General features: G+C 40.2%; 1 protein-coding gene and 1 non-coding gene across 3 annotated transcripts in view; both read left to right on the top strand.

Moving 5' to 3' along the window:
- LOC142408757 (bifunctional heparan sulfate N-deacetylase/N-sulfotransferase 3) overlaps window positions 1-2,474 on the top strand; it is a 74,147-nt gene extending 71,673 nt beyond the window's left edge. For both annotated transcript variants that reach the window (XM_075499316.1, XM_075499315.1), the window contains 3 exons: window positions 208-317; window positions 917-1,019; window positions 2,282-2,474. In XM_075499316.1, coding sequence (XP_075355431.1) covers window positions 208-317; window positions 917-1,019; window positions 2,282-2,401 — 333 coding nt within the window. In that variant the 3' untranslated portion in view covers window positions 2,402-2,474. The remainder of the gene's footprint in view (window positions 1-207; window positions 318-916; window positions 1,020-2,281) is intronic.
- Window positions 2,475-9,797: 7,323 nt separating this feature from the next.
- Window positions 9,798-9,928, top strand: LOC142409620 (small nucleolar RNA SNORA24). Its single transcript, XR_012775715.1, has one exon. It is a non-coding gene; the product is annotated as a small nucleolar RNA SNORA24 (small nucleolar RNA).
- Window positions 9,929-14,791: the final 4,863 nt, after the last annotated feature.

The following is a 14,791-nucleotide window of genomic DNA, read 5'->3' as shown; positions in this document are numbered from 1 at the left end:
GCTTCCAATTTAATGTCATTTCAGATTTAATTAACATGCCATTTACCCTGCTCCCAGGTCATTAATGATGATGACAATTGAAACTGGACCAATTATCATTCTCTGGGGTAGTACTCTCCATACAATGAATGCGTTTGACAGAGGTGGAAGTTTCAGCTTGAAATAATTAATTTTAACTTAAACTTCCATTTATTTTATTTGTTGTAGTTGCTAATTATTGATGGACAGCAGCTGAGAACTGACCCATCTACCGTAATGGATGAAGTACAGAAATTTCTGGGAGTCTCTCCTCATTATAATTACTCTGAAGCCCTAACGTGAGTTAATTTAATCATCATTTTCACATGTTCCTACATTCCTAAAATACCAGTTAGTCTGTAAGTAAGCTCACTGCAAAATAAAGTCTCTCGTACTTCTCCTTCGAGCTGTCAGTAGGATGTATTCTTCAATGTCTGCAAAGAATACAATTCAGGGTTAGAATTTCTGTGAATCATCCACTGAGCCACTCAATGTGGAGCTTGACTGTTACAGAAGTAGGCCTCTGACAAACGGACAAAGTATTGCTTTGTGAGAATTGCATATGAATTTTGGATGAATGGAAAGGAATTTTATTTCTGTAAGTGGAACATGGAATGCTGACATGCATAAACAGAAAGAAAGATACTTAGTTTCTCTTTATTTTTGACATTAGCTGCAAGACAGATTCAATGGTATCAGTCAGGAATGTAACATCCACTCTGTACCTCATAAATACATATGGACACAAATCCTTTGGATTCTGACATTTAGATTTGGTTGCCCTTAAAATAAGACTGATAACCTTAGGTTTACTCTTTTGAGTCTTCAGTCTAAACTTGGGAAATGCATCCTCCTTGCAGTATCTCACAGCCTTTACACTGCAAAACATTTGTTTCAGGTTCGATTCACATAAAGGTTTCTGGTGTCAGCTCCTGGAAGAAGGAAAAACAAAGTGTCTTGGAAAGAGCAAAGGTAGAAAATACCCTCCTATGGATTCTGAGGTAAACCATTATGCTCATTGGCATTATACGGGGATTCAGTTGCCACATATGGGACACCACACAGGCAAAATCATAAGAAGGGAGAGAAGACAAAATTAAGTAGACATTAATTATTTGACTGCCTTTCCCTACAAATGAAACATAAGATAGCTGTGGAGTGCATAGACTTTTTCAGTTCTTTATTTCAAATGTGAAGAATTTAAGTCATTAAAAAAACAACTTTTAAAACTTGGCACCCCTGAAATTCACTTGGAAACCTGTCCCCTTTACCTAAGTGACTTAAGCAGCAGAGGCTCCACAGTGCATGTTTTTTCCTCAGTCATGATCAGATATGTGAATTTGTGTCTGGTCCCTTGTCTTTGAGAGTAGTTAGACCATGACAAGTAATGCAGGCTCTCATATAATTCAGTTTTAAGAGAGATTAGGATCTGTTTCTATGAATTTTATAAATACCTTCCCCAGACAAATGCTCAAATGAAGAAATTTCCATCAAATCAAATGCTGTAGCCTGTACCCAAGGGCAGTTTAGTCTCCTATTCTAGCTGTAACTTTTATGTTTATTCTGTCCTGTATTCCCATTTCATTTAGCCTGACTAAAACGCAAATAAAAATTTAGTTTGTAAATTTTTATATAAAATATAAATTATATAAATATAAAATATAAATTATATAAAATAAAAAGTAATACTTACAGCAGTAAGTATTAATGTGGCAAGTAAGCCAGGATTTTTTTCTCACAGTACTTAAATTATACGTAACTTTACATCAGTGGAATCATACTGATATAAAATCATTGGATGAGAAGGCTTTTGGCTAGAGATAAGACAAGACTGTGTTTGTTTATTGTTGTATTTTTCAACTCTAAATACTTCTGAAAATGGGGTTACTAATTGATACATGCCTACATACAAAGATATTTTAGCAGCTTTGGTTTCAATCACGCTTCAGTAAATTCAAAGTAACTACATCAGCTTCAGCACGGTTCTTAATTTACATGACTATCTGAGAGTAGAATCAGATCCTTTGCTTTGACTTCAGTGTTCGTTTTGGACAAACTTTGTTTCTCTTGAAATTATCTTTTACAGTTCAGCTCCTAACTGAAGAGCTTAAACTTGCATGCAGTAGATAGCATAAAACAATATAAATTGCGTAAGAGAAAGTAAAGTTTTGACACAGGTAAAACAAACTTTGAAACCTAGAATTCACAGCAACTGCAGTACAGCATTTTATTAAATAAAAATATCTCCTTTTGTATCCATCAGTGCAGGGCTTTTCTGTCAAGCTACTACAGAGATCACAATGTGGAACTGTCGAAACTTCTACACAAATTGGGACAACCCCTGCCATCGTGGCTGAGACAGGAGCTACAGAAAGTAAGATAGCATTGAAAAAAAGGCTTTTTGAAACCTCTCTTCCACAGTTCTGTCATCATACCTAAAGTTTCCAGTAGCTACCAGAAGGTCTTGTAAGGTATACCTCTTCAAAAAAGAGTAAAAGATAGAAATTATTTCCATATGCTGGCATGTGGATTGTGAAAATACATGTGTTTCTTAGAGCTCTGGTGGGCCAAATCTTTCTCATAAACATTTCTGGGCCTGTGGACTTGTGGACTACTGTGCACATATGTGGCAGTTATTTGCAACTGGTGTAAGCTTCAGAGACACGTGACCTGTCCAATTTCATGGTAAATATTTACATTTTTATATATCAGTTTAAAAATATGGTGTCTCATGTAGGTTTTGTAGCCCATTGTTAGACCGCTGACAGTTTTTCTTACTATTTGATTATTGTCTTGCATAAAATAAGAAAACTTAATGTAGCACAAAATGCCAAGTGTACTTCTGCCTTTGGAATCAGCTTGCTAATACTCTAAGTATATATTAACAAGGGTGAGAAGTACAGTTATCACATACAATTTAGCTGTGCACAGCAACAAAATACACAGAGCAGAATCTGGAAGCCACAGGCAAAAGCAGTGTAGAAAAAACCAAACACACACACAAAAAACATTACCTATGATTATAGCCTGTAACAACACACCCTTACAATATGGTAAGGGCCTTTGTCCATAATTACTATGTCTGATTTTGTACTGCCTGAAATGGCAAAATACAGAATATAGCCATTATCTGAACAGAAATTTAATGGGACATGTGAAGCACAAAAGTTGCAGTATAATCCTTACGAGCAGTATTATACTTCAACAGTTGTGAACCAAACGGAAGCAGTGCAATGAACAGGCTTTCACTCCTGGCTTCTGTGAGCAGCCAGATCCAGATACTGCACTCTGGGCTTACGTTGCTGTGAATCGGGAGTGACTCCACTGAAATGAATAAGAAACTCGTAAAGAGCAGAAACAGATCCATACTTAGATTGCCTTAATTTGCACCACTATTTTTTGTGTATTCCAAGATCCCTCAACCTGATCAAAATTGTAGCATCTTTCAGTAACCTCCAGTTTACGTCAGCTGCAAAAATCTGTCAGATTTCCAGATGAAAATACTGGTTCTGGTTCCAGATATTTTAAACATGTTTGGAATAAGCTGGGGGGGGAGGAATAAACACAGTGTGTAACCATGGTAGAAAATTACGCTCTAATCATGGAAAACACAAATATCCAGCCTTACATTTATGTGATACATTTCAATGATACATCTCACAATGCATCAGTTTAGATGTCAGATAAAGTCTAATTAATAGTACTTAAAAGTTGAGAAAGAAGATCAATGAAAACTTCAGCTGAGTATAGTCTTAATGCTTCTCCACTGAACTTTGGCTATGGGTGTTTCTAAAGGCATGAAGAGGTAGTGAAAACAAGAGAGAACTACAGTACTAAATGCAATGCTTTTTACAGTAGCTTTATAATGTTATCATAAATTGTTTTAGGGTGAATAGTTAAAAACATGCATCAAATGGTGGAAAAACTTTGTATGTCTCAGTGCTGTTTTACAACATTTAGGTAATCATATAATTTAATTTTCAAGGTAACAGAATGGAAACCAGTCTGTTATTCCCTAAATAGAAAACAGATGTTGAGATCCTTACTGTACCTCTAACTGGTAATCTTTATTATTTATTGATTTTGTCTATGTAATACCTGGTTTTGATAGGCCTGTAAAGAAAAAATCTAGACAAATTTGCTGTATATAACAATATTCTTTACGCAGCACATTTTTGCTAAGGGAATATGCATGATTAATGATGAGGACCTACTAGAGTAGACATTTTTTAAGATGAACATCTTTATTATTTATTAGACAGAATGAGAATTTTCATTTCACTTTAAATATTCAGTGTCATATGGATTCATCCCAAAAACTGACTTGTCTTAAATACTTCTTATTTGATAAAAGAAACATTCTGGATTCTGAACATCTGTAAAAGCAAATACTCTGCATGCTATGGACAGCTCATGCATCCTGCAAGCATCTATATGGATTTGTTACAACTAAATTGAATAATGGGAGAAAATACCTGGGGTTTTCATCCTGGCACGATTTATTTTACCCTTGATATAACCTAATGTAACATCACTCAAACATTTTTTAAAAATCCGCAGGGATTGCATGAAGCTCCTGTTTTGTGCACTGCTGCCTCACTTCCTCCATGTTCTTCAGAGCAGCAATTATAAAATAGAAGAAAATAGGAAAAACTTTGGGCACTATCAAATGCCTGAGGTTTTCATGGTGAGAGGACCCTCTGCACACGAGTGCCTCCTACATGCAGGAGGAACAGGCTTCAGCCACATTCATAGTTCATTCTTTGTTTTCAAGAGCTCCCTTTCTGTCTTCTTTCTCTGGGAAATCGAGGCTCGCGCAGAACAAGAATGAGTGGGCAGTCAAGGACAGAGTGGGGATGGGGACATGCACATTGGTTGCATTGTCCCTCCAGAAATTTTACACCAGGCAAATTTTACACCACAGTCCACATGTCTTAGATCTGTGGACTGCTTCTGTGAAGTCCTCTCTGAGGTAGGGCAAGGAGCCCCCTACAATTGTTGGTGATCGGGTAAAACAGCCCAACTGCAGTCACCATGTAGCACTGGGAAGATAAGCCCCCTGCATGCACGGCCTTGGCCTTGGGTGGACTAGGCTTGGTTTGGCAGCTAATCGCAAAGCTCATCCTCCAGGAAGGAGTGCTGTGGTGACTCTCAAGTCCTGATGAGGAACAGCAGGGTGGAGCTCTTGTATCGTCCCAGTGCACTTCCTAAGGGAGGGAACTGGGAACAAAATAAATGAGTTCCTAGGGAAGTCTTCAGCAGATTCCTGTGGTAACTTTACCTGAGTTGATACTGTGAACAAAGTAGCTTGACCTAGAACTGTGCATCTGAAAGGGCGTGATCTTAAATCTGCGTAAGTCCAAGCTCCTGTTGAGATGCAGCTGTTAAGCACTAGCATCTTTAGAAAAGGTGCTGCGGGATAAGCTTCTTGTACGCTAGGCGGGCTAGTCTCAGACACAAAACCAGTAGACAAGTAAAGGCAAACTGCTGCTGCTCTTTGCAGTTCTGAGTTTCTGATGTTTGCTTATTACTTGTTTACACAAAGATGGTATGAAGTCACTTTTTTTTCTTCCAGAACTATTCTATTTAAATATGTTCTTACATTTAACAGGAGACTTAAAAAACAGAATGACTTTTAATGTGCAGTCAACTTGGTGAAGAATGAAGAGTCTGAGCAAAGCATGCAGACAACAGCTAGATGTGTTATTCACAGCTTACCTACAATCAGTGTTTGATTTCCAGAAATAGACTATCAGTATTAACATTCTTAAAAAATACTGATTCATTACAACAAATTTATATTTGCTAGTCACAGTCAGATGTTTTATTGTGGTTGGTAACACAGCCACGGTTTCTATTACCCTGGTAGATAACTGCACAAGCAATTTCTTTAACAAATGCTTGATTATGTGAGCTTCACCTTTATTTTCATAACTATTGTTTGGAAATTTGCTTTCTGCAGACATCTGTGCCATTAAAAATCAATGCGTGATTATGAGCAGAAAGTGACCGTTAGGGGGGGTGTAAACACAGATCCTGATGTGAAATCACTTAATTATTTGAGCAAACATTCCTGAAAATACTGTGATATTTTCCCAGTTCTCCTTGTGCAGAAAGAATTAGTTTCAATGATTTGCAGACTATCTTGTACAGAATATCCTTTTTCATTGCTTAAAAATGTGAAACTTCCTCAGGAAGAAATTAAATAGATATTTCAATGTTTATAGATGTAATACTCTTGTCATTCACATTGAATGAAAATTGCTGGAAACATTTTTCTTGAAGTTTTTTAAAATAAAAAATAGATATTATTCTGATAGTGGCATGGTATCTGAAGTGCGACAATAAACTCTGATAAGAAAATGTAGTGCTGTGTGGAAGTGATTTTTCTGTTCACAAAAGCTGTCCTTTTCCAGGTTTGTTAGCAGCTATTGCAGCTTGACACTGAGCTACAACACAATCCAGGAGCATGGGAGCAGCATGAAATGTTGTCAGAAATGAAAAATATTGCTTACTCTCTCTGTGAGTGAATATTACTACTTTATGCAGCTGCTCGTTTTACTGCTTTTGCTTCCTGCTTACTTTTTATTTCTTGTGCCAGAAATTGCTAATGTGCCATAGAAACATTTCCAGAGCTTGCTATTTTTAAGATAACAAGCAGACTTTATTCAAATTATTTGCCTTGGGGATTCAATAGTTGTGCCAATGCATCAGCCTACACAGACATGAGAAAACCTTTCTTAGGAGAAACCTCTGAAGGTGGTATGAATGTCCAAAGGAAAATTCACCGTTATCAACAAATTCAGAACAGAATAGAGAAGTGTACTATCTAGCTGCGCAAAAACTGCTTAATATCTTCATAGGGGTGTAGAAAATAGGAAACCTATGTTAAAATATTCCGTTCATTACAAAGAAATGATGCAACCTTCTACATGATAGTGTAGAAGTCTAAGCTTCTTTTATAATACCCAGCTCTGTAATCTCGAAGAATAACAAAAGCGGAACAGTAAAGTAATAACAGAAAGGTACTAAGCAAAGGGAAAGATCCTTGCTACAACTAACACCTGCCTGGCCTCTGTCTCCAATTTATCTGTTTTCATTTAATGTTTCTTTTCAGTTCTTCCAATCCCAAAATTCTTAGAGCTCAAAGGCAAAAGACAGCTTTTGGTCTCTGTGGACCACATGGATGAAGAAACCACAACAGTCAGCATCAAAGGACAAATCACAGGAACAGGAAAGTAATTAACAGCTGAAACCAAGGGCTAGGGAAACCTGAATGGAGGAGGAATTTAGATTAAGGGTGATAGATTTGAAAAGCATATAGTGAGCTTGAGTCTTCACCACTCTGTTTTCTGTCAGGTTACTTATTTCTTTTTTAATACAGTATTTTCTTTCTTCACTTCCCTTTTTCTGTTCTGATCCTCTCTCTCTTGAGAAGTTCAGATGGGAAATAAGGCTCATGTACTTTTAATTGCTCAGATGTCTGTCTACCTAGGAGAGCCATCAGTCGAGTAGCACAAGGTCACTATCAGATCTCTTCCAAAAGGTATGAAACAGAAGTGGCCTAGTTCAACCATGATGTAGGGGCTTGGTTCAGAATTACTACTTCAAATCCTATAACCTGTGTTATTCAGGAGATAAGAGAAATGGGCTCCTTTGCCTGAAAAGAAATCTTACTGTGTCTCCTCAATTATCTCATCAAGACTGTCTGTCCTATTAAGTCTCCCAGTAAAGCTCACTTCTTCAGCTGAATTCTGAACCGGTTTACTCCTGTACAAAAAAACCCTCCAAAAACAAAAGAGAAAAGCACTAATTTTTTAATACAAACACAGTACATATGTTTTGGCTCTAGAACTCTGTCTGGAAGGAAAACATTATGAACTAAAGGCAGGAGCCAGCTCTTTTATGTACGTGACAGAGTGGAAATAAAATTCCTGAACACAAACGGTGCAAGGTCAGAACAGCTGAGGCTTAGCTTACGGCACGGGTAGGACTGTAGGGCATGGTAAGACTGTAATTTGTCTCTACACTTTTGTACAATCCTAGCAGCAGTTTCATTATTCTACAGTACTGCCTGATAGTCATATCTTTGAAGCAGTAGTATTACATCGTCGTCGTCATCGTCTGAAAATGATGAAAAACACCTAACATGATGGATATGCCTTAAATAATTTCCTATCTTTTTCATGGGGAAAAAAGGTAAGAAATGTGCACCATTTCTAAAATACAGGCCAAAAGGCAGCTTCCTGCACTACACTAGTCATCACTTCCAGCCTCTTCTTCAAAATCTCCCTAACAATTCAAATATAAAGTCATCCCGCTGTAGCTGATGGAGCCAGATTTTCAGTCCCCTGGCTGTGTCAATTCACTGGCTTCTGGCCTGCAAAAGCCAAAACCGCCTGCCTCATCTTTCCAGTACACCCATGCACAGAATACAAACTCACCTTTGAGGAGCAGCCTGTGCCCGGCCTTTAAAAACTGCCCTTCCCTGCACTGAGGATGACTAATAATACTAAAATTAAGATGCTGTGGTGTAAAAGGTATGGTAATTAGGTTTAGGCTTGACATGAGGAAGCATTTCTTTACCAAGAGGGTGGTCAAACACTGGAACAGGCTTCCTAGAGAGGTGGTCGATGCCCCAAGCCCGTCGGGGTTTAAGAAGCATTTGGACAATACCCTTAACAACACGCTTTAACTTTTGGGCAGCCCTGGAGTGGTCAGGCTGCTGGACTAGATGATTGTTGTAGGTCCCTTCCAACTGAAATAGTCTGTTCTGTTCTAATTAAAAATGAGGGTGTGGGAATTTGGCCAGCATTAACCAGATACACTTGTTGATGTGGACTGGAAAATTGCCCGTGTTCACCTGAAGGGATGACTTCATTTTCCTAGCACATCTCTCACAACCTCTTCTTTCTCCTTAGTCCATGGTTATCAAACAACAAATAGTGTTTTAGCATTTAAGGCCCATCTTATGACTTGACCAAGCATAGATAACACATATATACATACATACATGTATCTCTGTCTACATGTAGAAAGCAGCATCAGCGTCTAGACCAGCTGAAGAGAACTGCCTTGGTTTGGGGAGTGACTGCAGCCTCTTTTCCATGGACCCCTTAATCCGTTTTCTCCTGGGGATGCTACTCAGGAGCTTCAGAAAGGACCAGAAAGCAAAATGAAAGGTTTTTACTACTATTTGCAGTCAGCCCCAACGCCCATTCTACCCCGCCTCAGCTGAGCGCGGAACTCACTCGCCCTTTGCGCTCGGCCCCCCCGTCCTGGGCCCAAAGCCCCGCCCCGCCCTCCGCCCCGCCCCTTTGCGCCCAGGGGACGGCCCCGCCCACCCCGTGGGTGGGGCCCCCACCCTGGCAGCGCCCAGCTGCTGGTGGTGCGCGCGGAGGCGGCTTGGCGGCGCGCGGCCTCCGGGGCCTTGGCTGTGGGGGCTGCTGACGGCCGTTGGCGGGCGCGCGGGGCGGCCGTTGGCAGGCGCGCGGGGCGGCGGTTGGCGGGGCGGCGGGCCGGGGAGGCGGAGGAGGTACTTGCGGACCGGGCGCTGGCGCAGCCGTGAAGCAGCGCGGCGCGCTCCTCTCCAGAGGCGCGGTTGGGCCGGAGTGGAGCTGCCGCGGCAGAGGAGAGGAGCGGAGCGGAGCGCAGCGCGCAGCAGGTGGGCCCCGTGGTGAGGTGGGGGCCGGGTGGGAGCCGTTGGGCGGCGGCGGGGAGAGGGCCGGGGTGAGGGAGGGAAAATGGCGGCCGCCACGTGGCGGGGGTGGGGAGGGGTGATCCATGACTCCATGGGGGCTGCCGCGCGTGGCTGTCTCCCTTCCTAGGCATGGAAGAGCAGTTCCTTGCTAATTGGCAAAACTTCTACCCTTTTGTGGGTATTAGTCGTTGACTGTAGCAAGAAACAGGCCGAGTCGGCCCAGGTGTGCGGCGCCGTGGGATCGGCCGTCTCCCCCCTTCTGTGGTTTTTGTTTGGTTGGTTTTCTCCTGTTTTTTCCTCAATAAGCGGCTAAAGCCCAGGTTTTGAATGTCTTCTACTTTAATTATTTCTTGTCTCCTTAGGAGCGCAGAAGCAGAAAGTACGGAGACGTATCTGTTGCCGTTGAAGATCCTCCCTTCCAAAAAGTACGTGACTGGGTATGCGTTACGTAATAAGCTCTTAGAAGTGAGGGTTTGGGCGGGAAAAATTTATGTTTAGCGATTAAACTACTGAGAGTGGTCTGTTGAAATCAAGGTACAGGCTTGGTGTTTTGGTTTTAAGGTATGCTTTGTGTGTGTGTTTTATTGACAGAAAAATATAACCAAGCGCATAAGTTAGCATGACTAGGAAGAATGGGGCTTAGGGTGTAGACATATTAGATATGCTAGGAATACTGGATTATGATAAAATGTATGTTGCCTGTGCTTTTGCCTGCCAAACTGGAGGCATCCGAATCCACAGATTTCTCGGGGGTGTCTGCAAGAGGAATGTCTTTATTAATAAGCATGTTTCTGATTTAATGAAGAGTAGTCTGCAACTGCAGGAGCAGAGGGAGATGTCAAGTTGATACTAATAGTTTTCTTTCAGAGCAGTTTACAACTCCTAGGAGGCATCATACTGTTCAGTGATGTTTGCTGTCTTGTGTGTGTTTCTGGTAGCAATATTAAACTGCCTCAAACTTGTTTTTGCAGGGGAAAAACACTCTTGAGTTGTGATGACAGAAGAAGATGGGGCTAAATTCCACATGTGAATTCTAGGAGTAGCTGTGCCTAGAACTTTTAATTTTTACTTAGGGTAGGGTGGATCTGTCTAATCTTTGGGAATTGATGCCTTTTGTGAGCAATAATATTTCAGGTTATCAAGCAGAGCTAACAAAAGCTAATTTTAGGCTAGATCTTAATCTCACTTTAGACTTAACAGAAATGAGCTTTTTTTTTTATTAAAGTTCAGACTTGGAGCCTGTAATGAGATACTCTGTGGTCCATCTCTCATCTTTACAAAGAGGGCCTGGAATGTAGCTTACTGTGCCTAAAATTAGCCTTGACTGCTTCTATACAAATACAGTTAGGACAACTAGCTCATTTTGTGCTGCTTTCAGGGATCTGCTGCTGCTCCTATCTCTGGGCTGTTACCAAGTCTTAAGCAATTATAATAATGCTCACGGTAGTTTAGTGGCTGTGCTGCACTCAGTTATGTGACTGACCATACTGCAGTATTAAATCGATGACGTGCACCTTCAAGTGGTGGCTCTTCTGCTGTTAAAGTGTGTTAGAAAAGTTGTTGCAAGGAATATACATGTACCGCATAAGCTGAAGGTAAGTTTGTGAAGTCTAGAAAATGAATGTGAAATCTACAGTCATAATTTTAGTATATATGCCAATGTAAAGCATTCAAATGTATGAATAAGTCAATAAAGAGACATCGTCTTTCACCACAAGTGTCGCTTCTTCCTTACAAGACTACTGATAACCAAGACTAGACCTGCACGTGTTCTTTGGAATTACTTACATGTGCCAAATCTGCCTCTTGTGGGGGTACAGCTTTTGGTAGCTGGGCCTCATATTTGTGACTCTGTATGGTTTCAGGGCAAAGCAGTGACTGGCTGATGTGTTGTCTGGGAGCCATTCCGGAAGTGACATGGCTTTAATCAGAGGTTACTGCTGCAGGGGAGAAACAGTGACTTTGAATGTAGCTGCTTTTTCGATTTACAAAATTTGCTGAGGGATCTTTTATTTAATCCATATTTAAGAAAAGAATATATGGAGCTCCCGTAGATGGTGAATCATTGCAGAGTCAGACAAGATACATGTTTTACTTACAAGTAAATTTACTGTCCTAGCTAATAGCAGCTGTGCTGGCACAATCTCTTGGGGAATATCTTCCAGTTAATACGGAAATTTTTTGCAAGTCACTGCAAACAGAAAAGTTAGGGGGGAAGGGGAGGCTTTGAAAAGGCTGGGGAACAAGATCTGTGAAGCTAGAACTGTGATCAGTAGGCAGTGCAATTACTGCTAAGTACTCAGCAGCTGAGGATTCCTATTTGAAGTGGGTAGGGGTGGAATTGTGGACTTTAAATACAATGTGGATTAGATCTGAGGAAATTACTTCCAATGGTCATGTTAGTTACACTTTGGAAGAGACTGGTAGGCAGATTAGGGAGCTGTCGTAGGAAACATCATCTTTTTTTTTTTTTTTTTTTTTTTTTTTTTTTTTTAAATGTACTTTTCCTGCCATTGCCAAAGTAAAGCTGAATGTGTATTCTGTGTGGAGCTATAAGAAGTGGTACTACACCTGTTTAATTGGCGGTGTGTGATTACTCTTTTCCTTTTAAACAGCTCTGCCTACAACCCTATCATATGACATCTTTACTGCTTAGGATTCCAAGTTTGTGGCTGCCAGGCCTGGTAGCCAACAGTCATGAGCATGTACCTTGAATTTCCTTTTCTCCAAGAAGAGTGGACTTCTGTAGTAACCTTAGTGCTTTTAGAAAATAACACATCTATTCTACAAGGGCAGTTACTTGTGTATCTTACACAAGAAAATGCTAGGCAGACAGTGACTAGGAGAAAGCTGCTGCTATGCCGGGGACGAGGTGTGGGCGGGAGAGTGCTACCACTGTGTGCAAGTGGGGTTGCTGTTCGGGCAGGCACCCTGGTGCAAAGTGGCTTCCTTAGTTTTTCAGATTTTTTTTTTTTTTGTGACTGGCTTTGATCCTGTGAAGAAAACAAGGTGGAGGCAAAGGAATAGGAAGAAGCAGGAGTAGAGTTGGGGATCTGTTTCTCCAGGGATCTGGAATGCATTAAAACAATATTGAACACAGAGTACAAAACTCAAGAATATGACATGAAGGTCTGGAGAGAAGCATTTTTCTTCTGTGGTCACTGAAATGATGCTGAAAAATCTAGGCTTTCTGGTGTTGGCTTTTAGTTACTGTATGACATTGCACTGATGTGGTCATCTGATGTGTTACCCCAATTCCCTTCAATTTCAGCCTTTGCTTTTTATCAGACAGCAGCTGCCTTTTTTAATCTATTTTAACAGTTTTGGTGCATAATAACTGAACTTTTTTTTTTTGACAAGTTGCCCTTTGAAAACTGACTGTCCTGTCTCTGTGCCTGTAACGGAGGATTCTTCACCAAATATTTAGAACATGGAAAAATAAAACTGGGTTTGAATCAAGAGAAGAGAAAACTAATTTTCAAGATTATGGTCAAATACAAAAGTATGAACTATAATGTTTGCTGTGGGTATCTCGTACTAGTTTTGAGTGCTTAATGAGGTTACATAGCCTTTCCTATAACTGAAGTTTTCCTTGAGCATCCAGTCACACGCACAGAGGGTAGTGAAATCTGCCTTCCCTCGTTACTTGAGTGCAATAGAAGTATTCTTACAAGATGTGGCTTTTTCATTTGCATGTGGCTTAGGATGGCTTGTTTTTCATTATTTCTCTTAAAATTTAATTCCCAGTTCCCAAACAACTGTTTTCCTGTCTTTCCACTCTATTCCTGTTGCATCTTAGCTCTTACCTTTATAGATGCTCCTTAGTTTTCTGCACCCTGTTCCATCTGCAGTTACATCCAGTGTCTCACACCTCTCTAACTTTCACCCAACCCAGTCTTTTTTTTCCTTTACATTGCTACAAAGGTAAATACTTCTTTGCAAACTCTTAAGTAATCTTTTCCCTGTTTGTGGTTGCTTGGTGTTGCATTTGCAGGAAGTTACATGGTCGGTTTCTGTGTTCCGTGCTAAATAAGTGGGATAGGAACTACTGCATGTGAGCAGGTATCTAATGTATATGAGGTGTGTCTGGTCTCTACTTCAGTTAACTGCATTTGCTGTTACCCACAGCTGGAAGCACAAACAAAAACCATTTTTCTTTACTGATACCATAAACTTCTTGTTTTCTGGGTGGTTTCTTCTACTGGGATATGCTACTTGAGCCTAATTGTTTTAGTGTCCTTGTACATTATGTTCTGCAATTGCCACTCTGAAACCATAACAGCATTAAAAAATCTTGAGTATAAATATTCTAGCACTTGAAAGTGTGAAATAGTTGTAGTAACATTGAAAAGGATGGAGAACATTGATTCAGGACTCACTTTTTGTTAAACATAAGCTCTTACAGTGCTGTGAATTTTTCTGGAAGTAGGACAGCTGGGCTTATAGATATTCTGCATATAATGATAAAATGGGATCTTGATTTATCCGTGATTTACAGAAAAGTGCCCCTTTACTTTGGGAAGCTGTTCAGGGTTGAGATAAATGCATGTTAAATAGGCTTTGTGTGTCAGTTGCGGTAATGCTTCTGTTCTTTGTTTCTGATGTAGTTGTCTGTATATTCTCTGGAAAATGGACAAAGACTTGGGAAGTTTGGGGGACTGCATCTAACTATAAATCTTCACAATGCTGGGGAACCTGGATAGATTACACATCAGTGTTTAAGATGGTCATCTACTCTGGTAATAGAAGTGCCGAGTGTTTTCTTAGTTTATGTCGCTGTTAACAGTGGCCAACCTGCTTAATACAAAAAACCCTTAGTGTAAGCTGAAGAGCAGGTTTTTCTACAACCTTGTATGTATTAAAAATGTTGAAAAAAGGAGAGAGCAGCAAGGGTCAAAAAAAATTCTTGGGCAGTTTTAAGAGCATAGGATAAACTTATTTATGACAACCTAACTGGTATAAGTTAAAGCACACAAAGCACTAGGAATTCCATTGTACAGAATGTACAGATTCCACCTCTGAGAAAATGGCCCAGGGCTTATATGCCTTGAAGAAAATATTTTCAAGAGCACC

This window comes from Mycteria americana, chromosome 4 (genome assembly GCF_035582795.1).
Source record: "Mycteria americana isolate JAX WOST 10 ecotype Jacksonville Zoo and Gardens chromosome 4, USCA_MyAme_1.0, whole genome shotgun sequence".
In the NCBI taxonomy this organism is placed as follows: Eukaryota; Metazoa; Chordata; class Aves; order Ciconiiformes; family Ciconiidae; genus Mycteria; species Mycteria americana.
Note: the sequence above shows the minus strand (reverse complement) of the source record. Positions and strands in the feature narration are given on the sequence as shown.